Source organism: Felis catus, chromosome B4, assembly GCF_018350175.1.
Source record: "Felis catus isolate Fca126 chromosome B4, F.catus_Fca126_mat1.0, whole genome shotgun sequence".
NCBI lineage: Eukaryota > Metazoa > Chordata > Mammalia > Carnivora > Felidae > Felis > Felis catus.
The window spans coordinates 138,123,531-138,140,639 of record NC_058374.1 but is presented as its reverse complement, the minus strand read 5'-3'; the positions used below and the strand labels follow the sequence as shown (position 1 = coordinate 138,140,639).

The window sequence follows — 17,109 nt, the reverse complement described above, 5'->3', positions numbered from 1 at the left end:
AGAGGAAGACACCCAGGTCTAGAGTTCCAGAGGAGGAGGGAGGGGAAGTGGGAAGGGGGGGGTCCATCTCCAGGCTCAGGGGTGCATCTTGATCATCCACGGTTGCAACAGAGCGCTGAGCGGGTACCATGTGCTACACGTTCGGCAAGATCGGTCCGAGACTTCGTACCCAACACAGCTGATTACCCACGTGTCCCGGAGAAGGTACGCCTGAAAGGAACCCCGTGACGGAGCGAAGCGAGCACGCACGGGCAAGTCTAGACCCCTGAATTCGGACGAAGCACGGGCCTTACAGTCAGACACACCTGGGCCTGCACCCTGGCCCTGCCCCTCCCGCGCCGGGCGGATCTGGAGCGGCTGGCGTCAAGGAACCAGCTGCCTGAGCTTTAGCGTTCTCAGCGGGAAATGGAAATAAACGTTCCCAATGAAGCCGGTGGTCTTAGCCCCAGTGAAGGGGCCAGAACAGGACGTGGCACGCGGCAAGAACCCAACGGGTGATTTAAAAAACTTGTGCGTGGCACAACAGAACACACACATCCGAGGGCACGTCTTGAGGGGTTTCCTCACGTGGATGTGTCCCCGTGACTCCACCTACACCGAGATTAAGGACACGCCCGCACCCCATCCCGGAGGGCCCCCGCGTGCCCCTTCCCTAGTAACACCCACCCTCCCACCGGCACACGTGGTAGCAACAGGCCACCATTAATTTATCCCTTCTACTGCGGATGAGTCCCGGGACGCTCCCACCTTGGGGCTATTATCAATGGCTCTGCTGTGAAGGCTCTTGCACGCCTGGAAGACGCACGCGTGCACTCCCCTCGGGGGAAGGTACCGGGAAGGGCACTGCTGGCTCGGAGGCCGGGTGCGTGCGTTGTCGGGGGACACGGCCAGAACGGTTCCAAAGGGGCCGCCCCAACCTACATCCTCCCCGGCAAGGTTGGGAGGTTCAGGTTGCTGCCCCGCACCCCCGCCGTCACTTCACACCGTCGGCCCTCAGCCGGCCCGGTGGGCTTCTCACTGCGGGCTAAGTGTGCATTTCCCTGACGACTGATGACATTGGGCTCTTTCCCCAGGTGTGCTGGCCGTTCGGATTTCTTCTTTTCTGAAATGCCATGAGTCTCCTGTTCGTTTTGTCTTTAAATATATACACTTTAAAGTTTATTTTGAGAGAGAGAGCGAGAGAGTGCTTGACAGCAAGAGAGCACAACTGGGGGATGGGCAGAGAGAGAGACAGAGAATCCCACGCAGGCTCCACACTGTCAGCACAGAGCCCGATGCAGGGCTCGAACCCATAAACCATGAGATCATCCATCACGATCCTGGGAGGACAGGAGTAGGGCCTGTTTTATAAGCAAAGAAGCTTAAGGCCTAAGAAAGTAAACGCAGCGCTTACAAACTAGGAGGGGTGGGGTGCGGGTGTGTCGGACCCAGCGGTGCCACTCTTGCCCCGGGCCACACCTCCTCGACACGGGTCAGGTCACGGGGGAAAACACAGTTTGTTTAATATTTCTGTAAACTACTTGCTACATTTCTGTACGCAAGGAAACTTACAAATAAGGTGTTTCAGTGAGAGAGAGAGAGAGAGAGGAAAAGAGAAAGGAAGGGAAAAAAGAGAGAAAAGAACAGAAAAAAACTCCTGTTTGGATTCTCTATGCCTGTCCCCTCCCCCTCCAATAAAAACAAAACAAAACAAAACAGCCCACATCAAGGACAGCTGATGAAAACACAGATCAAAAAAGAATAAAAGAAAAACATTTCAAATAAAGCTCAGTGGTTTCTATTTGGAAGCAACAACAACAAAAAACCCCACTTGCCACAATAAACTGACAAACAAGGAACTGACCCTGTGGTGGTGGGGCTGGAATTTTCCGATGGCCTCGGCTACCGTGTCATTACTGTGGGTGACCCACAAGCGGGCGGGCGAGTGAACAGCTGGGGCCTGGCTGGGCTCGTGCCCCTGGAGCAGCTGTGGAGGGCAGGTCTTCCCAGTGAAGCGCCCCTCTGACATGCTGCCCTCTCCCTGAGACTGGAAATCCCCTCTGGTTTCTAGAATCTACCTCCAAGAAATGGAGCCTCGGGCCTCCGTTTCTAGCCTGGGGGCAGGGGCGGCGGCCCTCGGCCCTAGTCGGCTCAATAGGAGAGCCAGCCTGAAGTTCCTAATCCCAAGGGTGGCCAAGAAAGTGGCAGTCTCCCAGGGTCCCCCGCACTGATCTCCTATGGGGACCGAGGACTGCTCCCCACAGCGTCACGAGGCCTCAGCCCCCATCCCGCAGAGCATGGTTAAGTACATGTGCACGGGCAGCTGACCCTGAGTGATCAGAGAATGGAGAGATGGTTATCAACACGACTCCTCGTCTAAACATACCCAAAATATCTACTGATTTTTGACACAAAATACTGAAAGTTCTGTAAAAACTTGGCTGGTGTTAATTAGAAGAGGGGGTTAAACGAAACAAATCTGAAACCGTCGCTGCCGAGCAGACTTGACTTGATTCACGAAGAATCACAGAACCCACAGGAGCAATTTTTCATGTGTTGCCAACCGCCCCTGTTCCCACCAAATACACACACACACCTCTCGCCAGGCTGCTATTTGCTCAGCGTTGTCCCCACACGTCTATGTGTCTAAGAAGTGTTTACTGGACATTTACTAGGTGCCAGACAGTGGCAGATTGTACCGGGGTGAACAACAGAAAAAAACGGTCCCTGTCCTCACAGCACTTGGCCCAGAGGGCAACTGAGACATAAACGCACAAGCATGTGGTGACACACTGCGATGCGCAGACACGGCAGGTTACAGGAGGGGTGACCGGACCTGGCCGGGCTCCAGCGACCTTTGGCTGAGGAAGAGACCGCGGGAGCCGAGCACCCAGCACGCGGAAGGCTGGCCCCGGGGAGGGCAGTTCAGGTGAGAGGTCGGTGCAGGTGACTGCCTGCGGTGACCATGAGGCGCAGTGAGCCACAGTAAGAAAGCGTGTGGGGGGACGGGGGGAGTGCTGGGGCAGGGAGAGCAGCTTCGGATACAAGTGCAGGAGGAGGCAGCGGCGAGATCAGACGGGGCCTCTCAGGCTGTGCTGGGGACTCCGGGTCGTTCCGAGCACGCACGGCGGGCAGTCTTGGGGGTTCTGTAAACGGAGCGTGTTTGGGACAGACGGTGTGGGGGCAGGGAGAGTCCAGAGGCAGAGAGGAAGGATCCTGTTTTGTTTTGCGAGGTCTCACGGGATGGGTGGGGGGGGTCCGTGTTTCCCTGACACCCCGAGGGAAGGAGGGGAACAGGAGTCAGGAAGCCACCGCCGACCCAGGCCGGGGTGAGGAGAGAGTGAACGGGACGGTGCCACTGGAAAAGGAGGAAGTGGACGGCCTTGGGACGTGCTCCAGAGAGAGAATCGGGAAGACGCGGTGACACGTTAGTGGCAGGAGACCGAAAAAGAATCAGCATCGCAAGGGGCTCCCGGATCTCTGCCCTGAAACCATTCCCCCAATTACCGAGGAAGGGGGGGCAGCTACGGAGCTATTAACAGTTCAACTGTGGACGTGCTGGGTTTGGAATATCGGGAAGACATACAAGCAGATGAGAGAGCTCTGTCTACAGACTGAGTCTGGGAGCCACGGGTGAACAGGTATTTGAAACCCTGAGAATACCCAGAATGCAACTCTGTCTCCCCATCCCCACGGTGACCGGACTGGCCCAAGCCACCATCCCCTCTTGCCTGGAAGACCGGCCGCCACAGCCTCCCTACAGGATTCGCTGTCATTCCGTGGGCCCGGAGAGTGTCTGGCACGTGAAGAACGTTCACTAAGCACGGAATGAATAAAGGAAGAAACGGGTGGGACTCCGTAGGGAGAAGAGGCAGGGTGAGGCGAGCACCCCCGGGTTCTGGAACGTCCAGCAGGGCTCCAGCAGGGCTCCAACAGGCAAACGCTGCACGGAAGAGGAAGCAACAAAGGAGCCAGAGAAGAAGGATCCAGAAAGACCTGAGGAAAACCTACAGAAGGTACTATCGCGAGGGCCAAGAAAGAGGCAGTATGTTACAGGCGAGGGACTAATTCTGCCGAACTGAGTTTTAAAATGGTAAGAACAACAGAGCACCAGTGGTTCTGGCACACGGTAATGGCCGGCGACAGCAAGCAAATGATGAGGCTTAGGAGCCCACTCACCGATCTACACTCCCTTTTGAGAGCCACTGGATTTCTTAAAATAAAGACACAAACTCTCAAGCACAAAAAGAATGTTAGACGCTGAAAAGCAGACAGAAAAGAAGTAACAGGGCACTGGCTTACGGCTGGGTAAGGGGCTCTAGCACCTACCTCAGCAAACCCAAGAAAGCTGGTCCTGAACGGCAGGGAAGCACTATGCCCTGCAGAATCCCTCACAGCTCAGATGTTGGTGACCACATGGATCTCTTCAGAAGGTAAAGGTGAAAATTAAAATAGAAGGCCTGTTGGCACATTTAACACGTACCTGTACCCCTAGACCCCCTTTCTCTATCTCAACACAAGACTGGAAGATTCATTAGCTCAACAACAAGGATAAGACAGAGACGCTCTGGCACGGAGGGCACCAGATAGAGTGGAGGGCGCAGACACCATGTGGGAGATGGTGGGATTAGGTGACCGTACATACGCATTAAAATTAAAATGTAGAGATCCTGCAGCTTTCCCAATAAAATGGTGGCATCAGGCATACATTTTCAAACAAACTCAACTAGTTCCCCACCAATGGCCCCACTTTAAAGGAAATTCTAAAAAGACCTCAGGCAGAAGGAAGACGATCCCAGCTGGACAAAGAAGAGATACAAGGAGTGAAGGGCAGGGAAAGTAGTAAATATGTGGATAGATCTAAGTGAACACTGACATTACGGGTTTGAAAACAGAATTAAAGTGCATAACAGCAGCAGCAGCATGTAAATTAGGGGTGCCAAAATGGCCCTGTACAATCTGGGAAGGGGGTTAGGGGTGCCTGTTGTAATTTTCCCAGGAAGCTATTAACAGAATAGAAAAAAAGAACAGAGAGCATTTAAATGAGAAAACGATAAAAACTGAATGATACAAAATAATCCAAAAGAAAGCAAGAAAGAGAGAAAAAGAAAATAAAATAGGAAGGACAGAGAGGCTTCAATACAAATAGGTCAGCATTTACATTATATTAAATATAAATGGGCTAAATGCAGCAGCTGAAAGACAGAGACTGTCACACTAGATTAAGGGGAAAAAAACCCCAACTACATGCTGTTCACAAGAAGCACCTCTGATACAGGCAGGCTGAAAATAAAAGAGTTGAAAATGTTACACCATGTAAATAGCAACCAAAAGCAAGTCAGAGGAGCTATATTAATATCAGGTAACAAATAATTTTAGAGATAAAGGGGTTCAATTTATAATGACAACAGGAACATTTCTCAAGGCCTGTCATACACCTTTATCTAATAACACTGCCTCAAAACATACAAAGGAAAAATTTATGTAACTAAGTGAAGAAATAAGACAAATCTATAATCACTGAAGGGTATTTTAAGACTCTATGTAGCTGATAAACCAAAGGAGACAAAAATATCAGTAAAAATATAAAATTTTCACAAACTTCACCTGATACACATGGATAAAATGCTGCTTCCCACTACTGGAGAATAAATGTTCTTTTCAAGCACACATAGAACAGCTGCAAAAAAGTACCATATACTGGGTCATAAAGGCAGTCTCAATAAATTTCACGGGACAGAAAAGTATGTGCTCTTTGATCACAACACATTTATGCTAGAAATCAAGCTCCAAAAGAGAACTAGAAATTTTCAATTTGTTTGGAAATTAAGAAATGCATTTCTAAATAATCCAGGGGTCAAAAAAGAAACCATGACAGAACTTAGGAAACACTTTAAATGTATGGTAACAAAAATAACATACACCCAAATCCATGCAATGGAGCTATAAAAATACATAGAAAAGGATAAAAGCTTAAAATTAAGAATCCTAAATAAATGGACAGATATGCCATACTCATGGACTGGAAGATCCATCCAGTATTGTTTAGATGTCAATTCTCACCAAATGGACTTTAGTCAATGCAACTTCAATGAAGAACTCAATGTGCGGATTTAAATTTTTGTTGGTTAAATTGGTTTGGTTTTTTTTTCTTTTTTGGTTGATTTCATGTGTGTATGTACATGTAGGTGTACATAAACACGTAAGCACACGTGTAGAATTTGACAAGCTGGTTCTTGTATGTAAACTTTTATGTAAAATACAAGTGACCAAAAATAGCCATAAAACTTTTTAAAAAGAAGAGACCAGTTGAAGATTTGACTCAACTAATATCAAGACATGTTAGAAAGCGACACTTAAAGAGTAAGGACGACAAAGAGATCAATGGAAAAGAAAACAGAGTCCAAATACAGACCCACACATATTTGGATACTCGTGATAAAGAGGGCACTGTAGCTAACAACGCATGTTCTTTTCAGGAACTTGGGCTCAGACAATTGTGTGTCCATATGGAAAAATATAGAAATAGACCGCTAACTCACAGTATACACAAAAATCAAGTCTAAGTGAATTACAGACCTAAACAAAGAAGGTAAAACTATCAAGTGTTCAGAAGATAACACAGATTATCATCCTGACCTCAGGGTTGGAAAATATTTCTTTAACAAGATACACACCAAAGAACTAACCATAAAGGGAAAGTGATAAATTTGATTAACTGTTAATACCTCCTGTTAATTAAAATAAACTAGAAAGAGAATGACAAGATAAGTCACACAACGGGAGAACGAAAACATTAGTAACGACGTAGTTGATTAAGAACTTCTATTTAGAACATAAAAAGATCTATTACAAATAAATTATAAAGGAAAAACCCAATGAAAAAATAGTCAAAAGGTTTGCTCAAGCATGTTTTATGTCCACTGACACACGTGCGCACGCGCGCGCACACACGCGCGCGCACACACACACACGAAATCCAAATGGCAAGTAAACATGTTAGAGGATGCTCAGCCTTGTCAGTCTGTCATGCAGGCAACAGTAAACGAGATCTGTAGTCTTAACTACTGTGGCATGAGAAGAGGGAGGAGTGAAGGTGGTTTATAAGAGAATAAATCTTCATGTCGTAATAAATAGACTCATCAGAACCCAATATACACATCAAGAAACAGCAACAGAGCAGGTTACTTAGGTGTACAAAGCAGCTAGTAAAACAAAGGGCGAAGAGTGAGTTTAAAGTGTGGACAGTGAGTAAGAGGCCTCACTCAGTACCTTTTGGCACTAAAAAAAAAAAAGATGTATTGTTTTGATGAAGAGAAAATAGAAGAAAGGAAAACACCTAAAATGGGTGGGGAAGAGTCAATGGGAGGTAAGGAGGCGAAGTCAGGGAAATTAGAGAATTCTCTGGAACACCTACTTCTGAGTCAGAGCAGAGGAGCAGCACAGAAGGGCACTGGTGTGGTTTTATTCCATAATCCGTATCATGTCCTTTTTGCGCTGGTTCAAGTGTATGGCTCCCGTCTAAAACTTGATCCCCTAGGCTCTAATACCTCTTCGTTTCTGACCATTCAACCATCAATTTCCCTTCTGCCCTGATATCTTACTATGTAGTATCTCCTATCTTATGCATATTTTATAGGCCTTTGCAATCTGGCCGGCTTTGAGAAATAAAACTCCAAAGAATGAATGAATATGCGTCATACTGAACTACGTGGGATTTTAACTTATCTTGACAATTTAAAGAATATTCTGGGATCTTGCAATTCTTCATTAATTATCATTGTAAAGACAACAGTTATCTATACAGATCATCCACATACACTTTTTTCAATTTCGAATGCTGAATGATTTCTCCGCCACACGAACAGGTTACTGTGGTTTCCCTATATGAGTTCTGTCCCCGCCCTGTGACTCCTAAGGAGGAAGCACAGCAAAATGGCTGGGGATCGGGCACACACCAAGCTTGCACTCTGGGTCTGGCCTGCAGGACGAGGCTCTGAGACTCCCTTGCCGTGTTTCCTCATCCACAACACGGGGGTGGCGACGACGACGACAGCGTGTGCTCCGTGGCGCTGCCGGGATTGAATAAGGTAACGGGCGTAAGCGCACAGCGAGGAGTCCGTGAGTGTTTCTGGAAGGAAGGAGTGAGTGAACGGAGGAGCCGCCCAGGAGGCTGCCAGAGAGACCCTGCAAGCGTGGAACCGCAGGCGGGCCGTCTGCAGAGCCACGACACGCTGCGCGCAAGGGCCGGGCCGTCCCCTGCTCTCGGTCAGAGCCGAGACCAGTGACAGAACGTCTTCTTCACCAGGAGGCCGGTTTAGGGAGCAGAACGCTGTGGGTGAATGTCTTGTTTCGTGATACATCCTCTTTGTCCTCAGGAAACGCACCACCTGTCCCTGCACCTGAGTGACCTTTCACTGCCTTCCTGTGACCCCCAGCTCTCTTTCCTCCCTTCTTTTTTGGGGCTAAAAGACTTCCAGACTGTGGGGGCAGAGCCTGTAGCGGCTGATTATAATGCGATGCAGCGAACCAACTTTGTTTTGCCTCAAGGACGAGTCTTCCGAGGCTTCTGTCTTTTCCTGACTCAGCTTATAAACTGTTGTGCTCTTTAAAATCGGAGATTTTCTTCTGTGGCTAATCAGACAAATGACAGCGTCGTCAGCACCGAGATGAGGAGTCCTCCCTCCACCTACTTTCAATACACGATTTTTATCAACTCCTTTTGTCTTCTTGACAGAAGCCACAGTGAGGGGTGCTGTTCCCACGCCCCCCCCCCCCATCCCGAGCCCCAGGCCGGGCTCCTCACTGTCCCTCAGAGGGTTACACTCTCAACGTCCTTCCTCGCCAGCCCTGCCCCCAGCAGGCACCCAGGGCGCAAGGGCACGCAGTGGCCAGGGCGAGGGACTGGATGGAGTCCAGCTCTTGCCAGGGAAGTCTCGAACTTACACGGAAATACCGCTCAAACCTCACCAGGCTCGACCTGGTTTCCGGATGTGGTTTCCTCACCGTATCAGAGCGGCTTCCTAGCGTCACTCCTCGGTGAAGTGGATGAAGTAACGGGGTTCCCCGAAGAACCCTACAAGTAGGGTGGTCAACCAAGGGCAAGAACCGGGCTCCCCCCCCCCCACCCCCCCGCTTCGGTAACAGAGGGTCACAGGCCAGAACACGTCAAAGACAGGTAGGTGGTGCCACTAAAGTGTTTCTCCCTATTCCTGGGGCCGCAGAGCGCCCCTCGAGCTTCTCTGTCACGAAACCGTTGCTAAAATGGTTCCTCTCAAAGGACTGGATACTTAGAATCTCTAGAGCAAAAGTTAAAAAAAAGCACGATTCTTCACATTTACTCCGAGGAACACACACTTTGGAAAGGTGACGTCGGCGGCAGGAGGCACACAGGGACCCTGGGTGGGCGGTCTTCCCCCCCAGAGTTTAAAGCATCCGTGAGTACAGGGCTGCTTTAGAAGGTCCCACTCACCTTGAACACCAGCTCACTGCGCTGCACAGACGGCAGGGGGGCTGGTCCGGCGTCCCGACTCTGAGAAAGTGGCTTAGTTCTTAGGAACAAGCACCCAAGAAAGCCAGCCGGCCACAGGGCCAGGGAACACCGGGAAAGGGAGTCACACAGAGGGCCCTGACTGTGAACGGATGCTCACGGGTTCACGTGCAAGGATACAGGGGTTGCTGTCATCGATGCTGCAGCTGTCCAGGATCAAGGGGATGCCATCCAGCTCATTCACCTGCAGAGAAAGAAAAAGGCACATTTATACCCCAAAAAAAGGCCTGGGTCAGGGTGAGAGATCATAGACGGTCTGTCTCTCCTGCTGGTCTCCTCACTCACTGCGGTAACGTAACAGCATACTGTTGTATTTAAGCCTGCCACCCCAGTCACAGCGGACGACGAAACTCGACCTCCAACATCGAGGCAGGCAGACACAGCAGGTGTAGACGTTAGTGACCTGCCTGCCCTAATGGAGTCAGACGATGAGACGTTAGTTAACAGAAGACCCTCCTCCTGTCTCTGCTTACAGCCCAGCCTCCTGCACCCGCCACCACCCCGACCTCCGACCACGCAGCCCAACACCTATCCCCACCACCTCTGGCCTTGTGGGGCGGGGCGCTCGCGGCCTTCCTGATCCTGGTGAAAGCTGAACTATGCTGTACGTACATGGTGTCCTCTTCACACAGACTGTGGAGTTATGACATCACTCCTGCTTTTACGACACAGTGTTACTTTAGGTTTTATGTGTTATTTGGTAGGATCTGGTAGGGTATTTTGGGGAACGGAGAACGCTCAAAACATTTTCCATTTAATTGAGGGTAATCGTTTCTTTGCTTTCTGCCGTTTCGGCTGATGGGGCTTCAGGGAACAAGCAACTTCTGGAGAGCAGGGGAAACCGGTATCTCAAACACGTACACCGACCCAGAAATCTTTAAAAGCAGACATGAACAGAAAGGGATACACTATTTTTCTTCTCACCCTTCCTTAAAAATGCGGGGGCAACCGGAAAGCCATATAAGAAAGGATAAAATGGATCTCTCCCCAGCAATGTTCACCAGGGTAAACTCCAAACGAATCTGAGTTTATTACAGTTTAACAGTCCTAGTAAGCGGACAGTTTTTCTACACTAAGAGTAGCGAAAGCTTCCCAGACTATGACTTAAAATCCAGAAGCAACTGGGAAAAGAGGTTTTTAAAATTTGCCTGCAGTTCTCTAAAAAGCAAATTAAGGGGCAGCGCCTGGGTGGCTCGGTCAGTTGAACGTCCAATTCTTAATTTCAGCTCACATCATGGTCTCATGGTTCGTGGGTTCAAGTCCTGTATTGGGCTCCACACTGTGAGGAGCCTGCTTGGGATTCTCTCTGTCTGCTCCTCCCCTGCTCACGCTCTCCCTCTCCCTCTCTCTCTCCAATAAGTAAACATTTAAAAAAAAAAAAGGCAAATAAAAGCTAGCAAAGTTATTTGTAAAATATTACAGGCAAAAGGTTAATATTTTAATATACAAAGAACTTGTACAAACTGAGAAAAGATCAGCAACCCAACAGAAAAAGAATGGATCAAAGGCATGAACAGAAACGGCACAGAAACAAAGAAATGCAGCTGGACCACGGAGACATCAGAAGATGTTCAGCCTTGCAAACTGTTACCACGCGGAGACACCACCTCTCGCCCGTCAGAGCGGCAAGCGAGCGAGTCTGACAACCCACGCAGGCGACGGGGAAACAGGCGTCCTCGCACACTGCTGGAGCGAGCGCTAGACGGCACGACGCCGTGGACGGGCTGCACCGGGGGAAGCACCTACTCGCTGATCCAGCCCTCCCAGTCCTAGGGCAGCACCTCCGACTGCACTGTCCCACGGAGACTTTGCCTGCACAAGGTTACTCACTGCAGCACGGTTTTAGGAGATACAATTCACACACGATAACGCGCACCTTTTAAAGGATAGAGTCCAGGGGATTTCTTTCTTTTTCAAATTTTAGACAGAGAGAGAAGGGGAGAGTGGCATAGGGAGAGAGAGAGAGAATCTCAAGCACGAGCGTGGAGCCCGACACGGTGTCTGACGCCACGACCCCGGGATCAGGACCTGAGCCAAAACCAAGAGTTGGACGCTCGACCAACGGAGCCACCCAGTGGGTTTTAGTTTTATTCACAAAGTTGTACAACCATCACCTCTACCCAATTTGAGAACATTTTTATTATCCCAGGGAAGAAACTCCATACCCATCGGTCATTCCTCATGTCTCCTCCGTCCAGCCCTTAGCAATCTCTGATCTACTTTCTGTCTACGGATTTGCCTATTCTGGACATAGAGTACAAATGGAATCTTTCGACGCGTGGCCTTTTCTTTCAGTTAGCATGATGCTTTCAAGGTTCATCCAGCACCGCGTTCCTTTTTGTGGTTAAATAATATTCCACTGTCTGGAGAGACCATGTTTTATTTATCTGTTCGTCTGCAGACGGGCATCTGAGTCATTACGGTTTTGGGTATTGTGACCGTGCTGTGAGCATCTGTGTACGTGTTTTCGAGGGGATATTTATGTTCCGTTCTCCTGGCTGCGTACCCCGAGAGAGGAACTGCTTGGTCCTGGCAACATCTGGAGGAACTGCTGGGGTGCTTTTCAGAGCGCTGTGCCGTTTTCTAGTCCACCAGCAACGGATGAGCGTTCCAACTGCTCCACGTTCTTACTGGTGCTTGTCGGTGTCTGTCTTTTATTTTAACCATCCTGTGGGTGTGAAGTGACGTGCCACTGCGGTTTTGATCCGCATTTCTCTGACAATTAGGGATGTTGCATACAGTGCAACTTATGAAAACAAAGATCCTGGAAGCAACTCAGGTGTCCTCCGATACGGGCCGGCTGAACGAACGACAGCACGGACGCAAAACACTTCCGTGTAGCTGTGAAAATGAGTGAAGAAGGCCCAATGCACTACCTGGAGGGATCACCAGGATACAGCGGTAAGTGGAAAAAGCAAGCCGCAGACAGGCTTATACGTGAACCTTCCGTGTAATAAAGGAGGAGAAATATACAAACTTTCTTAGAGTTCCCAAAAGACACAAGAAAGGGTTAAATAAAAAACTAATAATGGCTGTCCACAGGGCACGAGGAGAGAATGAGACAGAAGCAGCAGGAAAGGGAGGCAGATGTCTGTGAATGCACCTGGTCATACAATTATGACTTTGGAGTCCTATATATATTTTATATAATTCTCTACAATTAAATTTATAACGGATGTTAACTACTCTTATTGTGTTGACAACTTCACAACACACAAATACTGAGTCATTATTTGACCATGAGCACAGTACGTTACATCAATTACATCTTAGCAGAAAAGTTAAATTTACAAAGTTATAAAAATAGGAAACAGAAACACATTAATCCGATGGCATGTAAAACAAAGAAAAATTACCACAAAATTAAAACAGTATTTGACTTTACACCCCTAGCGAGACGTAGCCGAAGCTCAGAGAGAACTGCACAGAAATCTTAGAACGGCATTCAGCTGTCTCTGCTTCCTATTGGTATCGTTATTCTGAACCGTTATGTACTTATTTTTTTAATGTGTATTTATTTTTGAGAGAGAGAGAGAGAGAGAGAAAATGAACGGATGGGGGAGGGGCAGAGAGGGAGACACAGAATCTGAAGCAGCCTCCAGGCTCCGAGCCATCAGCACAGAGCCCAACGTAGGGCTTGAACTCACGAACTGTGAAATCATGACCTGAGCGGAAGTCGGACGCCTAACCAACAGAGCCACCCACGTGCCTCTATATTTAGTTTAAAGCAAATGGGTCATTCATGCTATTAAGGAACTAAGATTTTCAGCATAAAAAAGGATTAAACGCAGAAAATAATTTTACACTTAAATTAGAAATATTAGCAAGATTTCGTGATATATTTTTCAATTTCCAAAGAGTATTTATTTCCTAGCTGTTCACTGAAAAGGCCTAGACGTGAAGAGAAGCATCCCTCCCAGGATCGGATGAACTACAGATCCTCCCTGACTTCCGATGGGGTTATGTCGCGATGAACCCATCGCTACCATGCCCTGCCTACCGAGCGCCACTGCTTAGCCCCACTGACCCGAATCATGTTCAAGCGCTTGCAAGAGCCTACAGATGGACAAAATCATCTACCGCAACGCCTATGTGGTGATGAAGTGTGAAGTATCTCTCATGTAATTTGCTGCACAGGAAGGGAGAAACTGAAAGGCTGAGGAGTACGCAACGGGTGTCGGCGTAACCGTTGCCGCTGACCCTCGTGATCGCGAGGCTGACCGGGAGCCGTGGCCGCTGCCTGGCGTCGCGAGAGAGGGGCGTACCGTGCATCACTAGCCCGAGAAAAGATCCACACTCAAAACTCCAAGCACAGTTTCTACTGAACGCGTTCTCACTTCCACACCATTATAAGGTTGGCGATCCGTAAGCTGAGCCACCGTCAAGTGGGGGACCGTCTGTAAATACATGTCCCGGTGAAAGATGGCAGGTCTCCACCTGCCTGTGATGCACAGACCTGCTGAAGAGCACTGTGACCAGCTGTCCTTGGTTTCCCCAAGGTGGACAGGAAGAGAAGAAATTAGATTTATTTGCAGAAATTTATTGCAGAAATCTAATTTCTGCAATTTTTTCTAGGTGCCGGAAACAGGGTAAGAAATGTCCTACTATTTAATAGGCATCTGGCACACACTAGGCAATGACAAATACATCCACGATTTCCGCATTCCGGCAGAATGCCAGGGTAAGCTGTACTGGCTCCATTTTCCTGACGAAGGAAGTGGGGCTCATGGGTTAAATATCGTCCCCAGGGTCACTTCACTAAAGAGTGCTATTCAAAGTCTAGAGGCCACCGTCAGTCAGTGGAAACAGACAGTGAGAGGGAAAAGTCAGAAAGGGCGCTAACAGTTCAACAGGGTTACGCTGTGTCTCCTGAATCTTGTAATAAAATCTAGGTTTGAAGCATCTATGTCTTTTTAAATTTTTGATTTTTTTTTCCTAGTAATTCATTTGTATTACATTTTATAAACATATTGGTCCAGGATGGCTTGGGGGAAAAGATAACCCGTTCTTCGGCACAGAGAGTTTGGGAGGTTAGGACACTAGAGAGGGCTGGACCGGGAAGGGATCACGGGTTTGAGAAGCGCAGAAGGAAATTTTATGGCCAAGCTGGTAGCGGCCCCACCTGAGACCGAATTCAAAGCTTCCCGAGGCAACCCTTGCACCGAACGTCTCCTCCCACAGCCCACGGCACACCCGCCAGCGGGACCGGGGTGCTGACTGTGACGTCTTCAAAGGGGAGGGAGAGCTACCGTCAATGCCTCTGCCCTGGGGTGAAGACGAGGGGTCCAGAAACGAGCAAGAGCCTGGCGACGGGCACAGCAAGGAAGCAGCTGACCCTCACCAGCCCTCTGCAAGGACGTGATCTAATCCTCCTGGAACATACGTCAGCCTGGTGTCGGACGCTATCACACAGGGCTCACAGGGAAGGCCTCCTTGCAGAAGTGACACGTGGCTGGGGAGGCGAATGAACTGGCACTGAATGGACAAAGGGGGGGGGGTGCGCTGTGGAGAAGGCTTTGCAGGGACAAGAGCATGTGCCAAAGCTAGGAGATCAGAAGGAACACGGAGCGTTCCAGGAGCTGGATGTGCAGCACAGCCCTGGGATTAAGAGTGACGACTGTGGTTCCCAAAGCCTGGCTCTGCAGCAGTGCTGAGCTGTGTGACTTTGGACAAGTCCTTTAACCTCGGACACTTGCCATTCTCGCCCATAAAACGGAACGACGGGGCTCACTTCCAAGGGCAGCTGTGAGAACGGAATCGATGGCTTCAGCCAACGCTCGGTGACGGGCAGCGGGACTGGCGGCAGCAGCTGTTAGTCCTACTGCCAGCAGGAAGTTCAGTTGCTTGGAGTGAGGAGTGAAGCCCCTGAAGGGCTGAGGGAGAAGCTTCAGGATAACTTCACCCAGCTGAGTTTACGACCCCACTCTGTATTGGCAAAACAGTACCTTTATTTTAAAAAAAAATTTTTTTTTTTTTTTTGGTGAGGAATAAAAAACTATTCAGGATCTATTATTTGATGCGAAAAAAAAAATCTCATTTGCTTGGGGGGATAAAGTAGAATTCTCAGATATGCGAAACGGGCAAAATTTCCTGTGAAGGACATGAAATCACGTGCTAACAATGGAGACGCGAGCAGCATTAAGGGTGAATTACAGAGCCCTCGAAGGTCACAGTTACGGGGGAGTCGTGACTGAATCGAGGGCGTGCTTTCCTAGGTGAGTATTTCGCATTCACACCGCTGCATTATGAAATGATACGAGATCAACTTTTGTAGAGATACACGAAACGTGCAGCACATAAATGGCAGGGACGACAGTGGCACCGTGACAAATGCATCATCGTTCACTTCAGGAGCAGCGACTGACGACACCTCTGTGCTACGACCAAGCTCAAGTTTACTGCCGCAGCTATGAGTGTGGAGCTCTGTCTGGGGCAGGGGAGAACAATTAGGAAATTAACAAGTTTTCTTCTGTTCACACTTCATAAAACAAGGAAGCTGTTTGTTTTCTTACCTAACATGTTGGGAATTGATTCTATACCCATAACAAATGAGTCACAAGCTGTAGTTCGTATGAAGGAGCCAAGCTCAGTCAACACTTTCACAAGGTAACACATTTCAACAAGACAGCGAGTCTGGCTTAAACAAACGAACATTTAGCCCCTGGAAATAAAGTGTAAACAGAAGGACAACTAATTGATTTGCTAACTGTTCCTCCCACCTGGGCCAATCGGCTCGGAGAGCGTTCTATGCACAGTGCACACGCCCAGCCCTGCTCTGTATGCTCCCTTGGGGGAACCTACTGGATTGACAGAGAACACAGCCTCAACTACCCGGCTGCTGTCACGTCAAACGGTAAATACAAAAATCCAAGAACCCGAAGAAAGCAAGGGCACGGTACCAGCACAGCACCTTATCTCCTACCTGAATATACAGTGAAGCGAGCCTGACTGACCTGACACGTGGCAAAAACGTGTTCACCACACAGCTCCTCAAAGCAAACACATACACAAATAAAGAGATCATCAGAGGCCTCGTTCCAAAGCCGATCAACGACGTGGGCGTGGCAATGCTCACACAAGGTCCCCGTCCCGATGAAACCATCCTCAGACGTGCCGACAAACAACTCAAAGGGCCTGGAGCCCAAAGGCAATGCTGGATGAAACGGACCATCTGGTCAGAGATGTGGACGCACCCACCCACCCACAGGCAGGACTCAGGTGTCATCCCAACCACCTGGAAGGACGGGGGACACTCTGGAGACAGACAGAACTACGTGAGAATCCCGGCTCAGGGATCCTGTCAGCCGTGGAATCTTGAGGAGCTCCCTGAACGTCAGGAAGTCTAGATTTTATGTGACAAGGGGGTCACGCCCATGTCTCGGGGTCACGGTGAAGATCCACGAGGAAGCATTCGGCATGGCCCCCCGCACGCAATCAGGATGTGAGAAATGGCAACACGCTTGTGATACTGTTTTCACTTGCTCTGAGACTCTGGAAGTTTCCTTCACGGCCCACACTTGAAAAGGGCTGGACACGGCGCTCCTGTGCCAACCGCGGGTTGAGCTGTGGCAAAGCTCCGG

The 17,109-nt window shown here is 49.1% G+C and overlaps 1 protein-coding gene across 4 annotated transcripts in view; it reads right to left on the bottom strand.

The window, feature by feature from the left end:
• Positions 1 to 17,109, bottom strand: part of ATXN10 (ataxin 10) — a 168,055-nt gene that overhangs the window by 19,503 nt on the left and 131,443 nt on the right. For all 4 annotated transcript variants that reach the window (XM_045062513.1, XM_045062514.1, XM_045062512.1 and 1 more), the window contains one exon: positions 9,650 to 9,713. In XM_045062513.1, the coding sequence (XP_044918448.1) occupies positions 9,650 to 9,713 (64 nt within the window). The remainder of the gene's footprint in view (positions 1 to 9,649; positions 9,714 to 17,109) is intronic.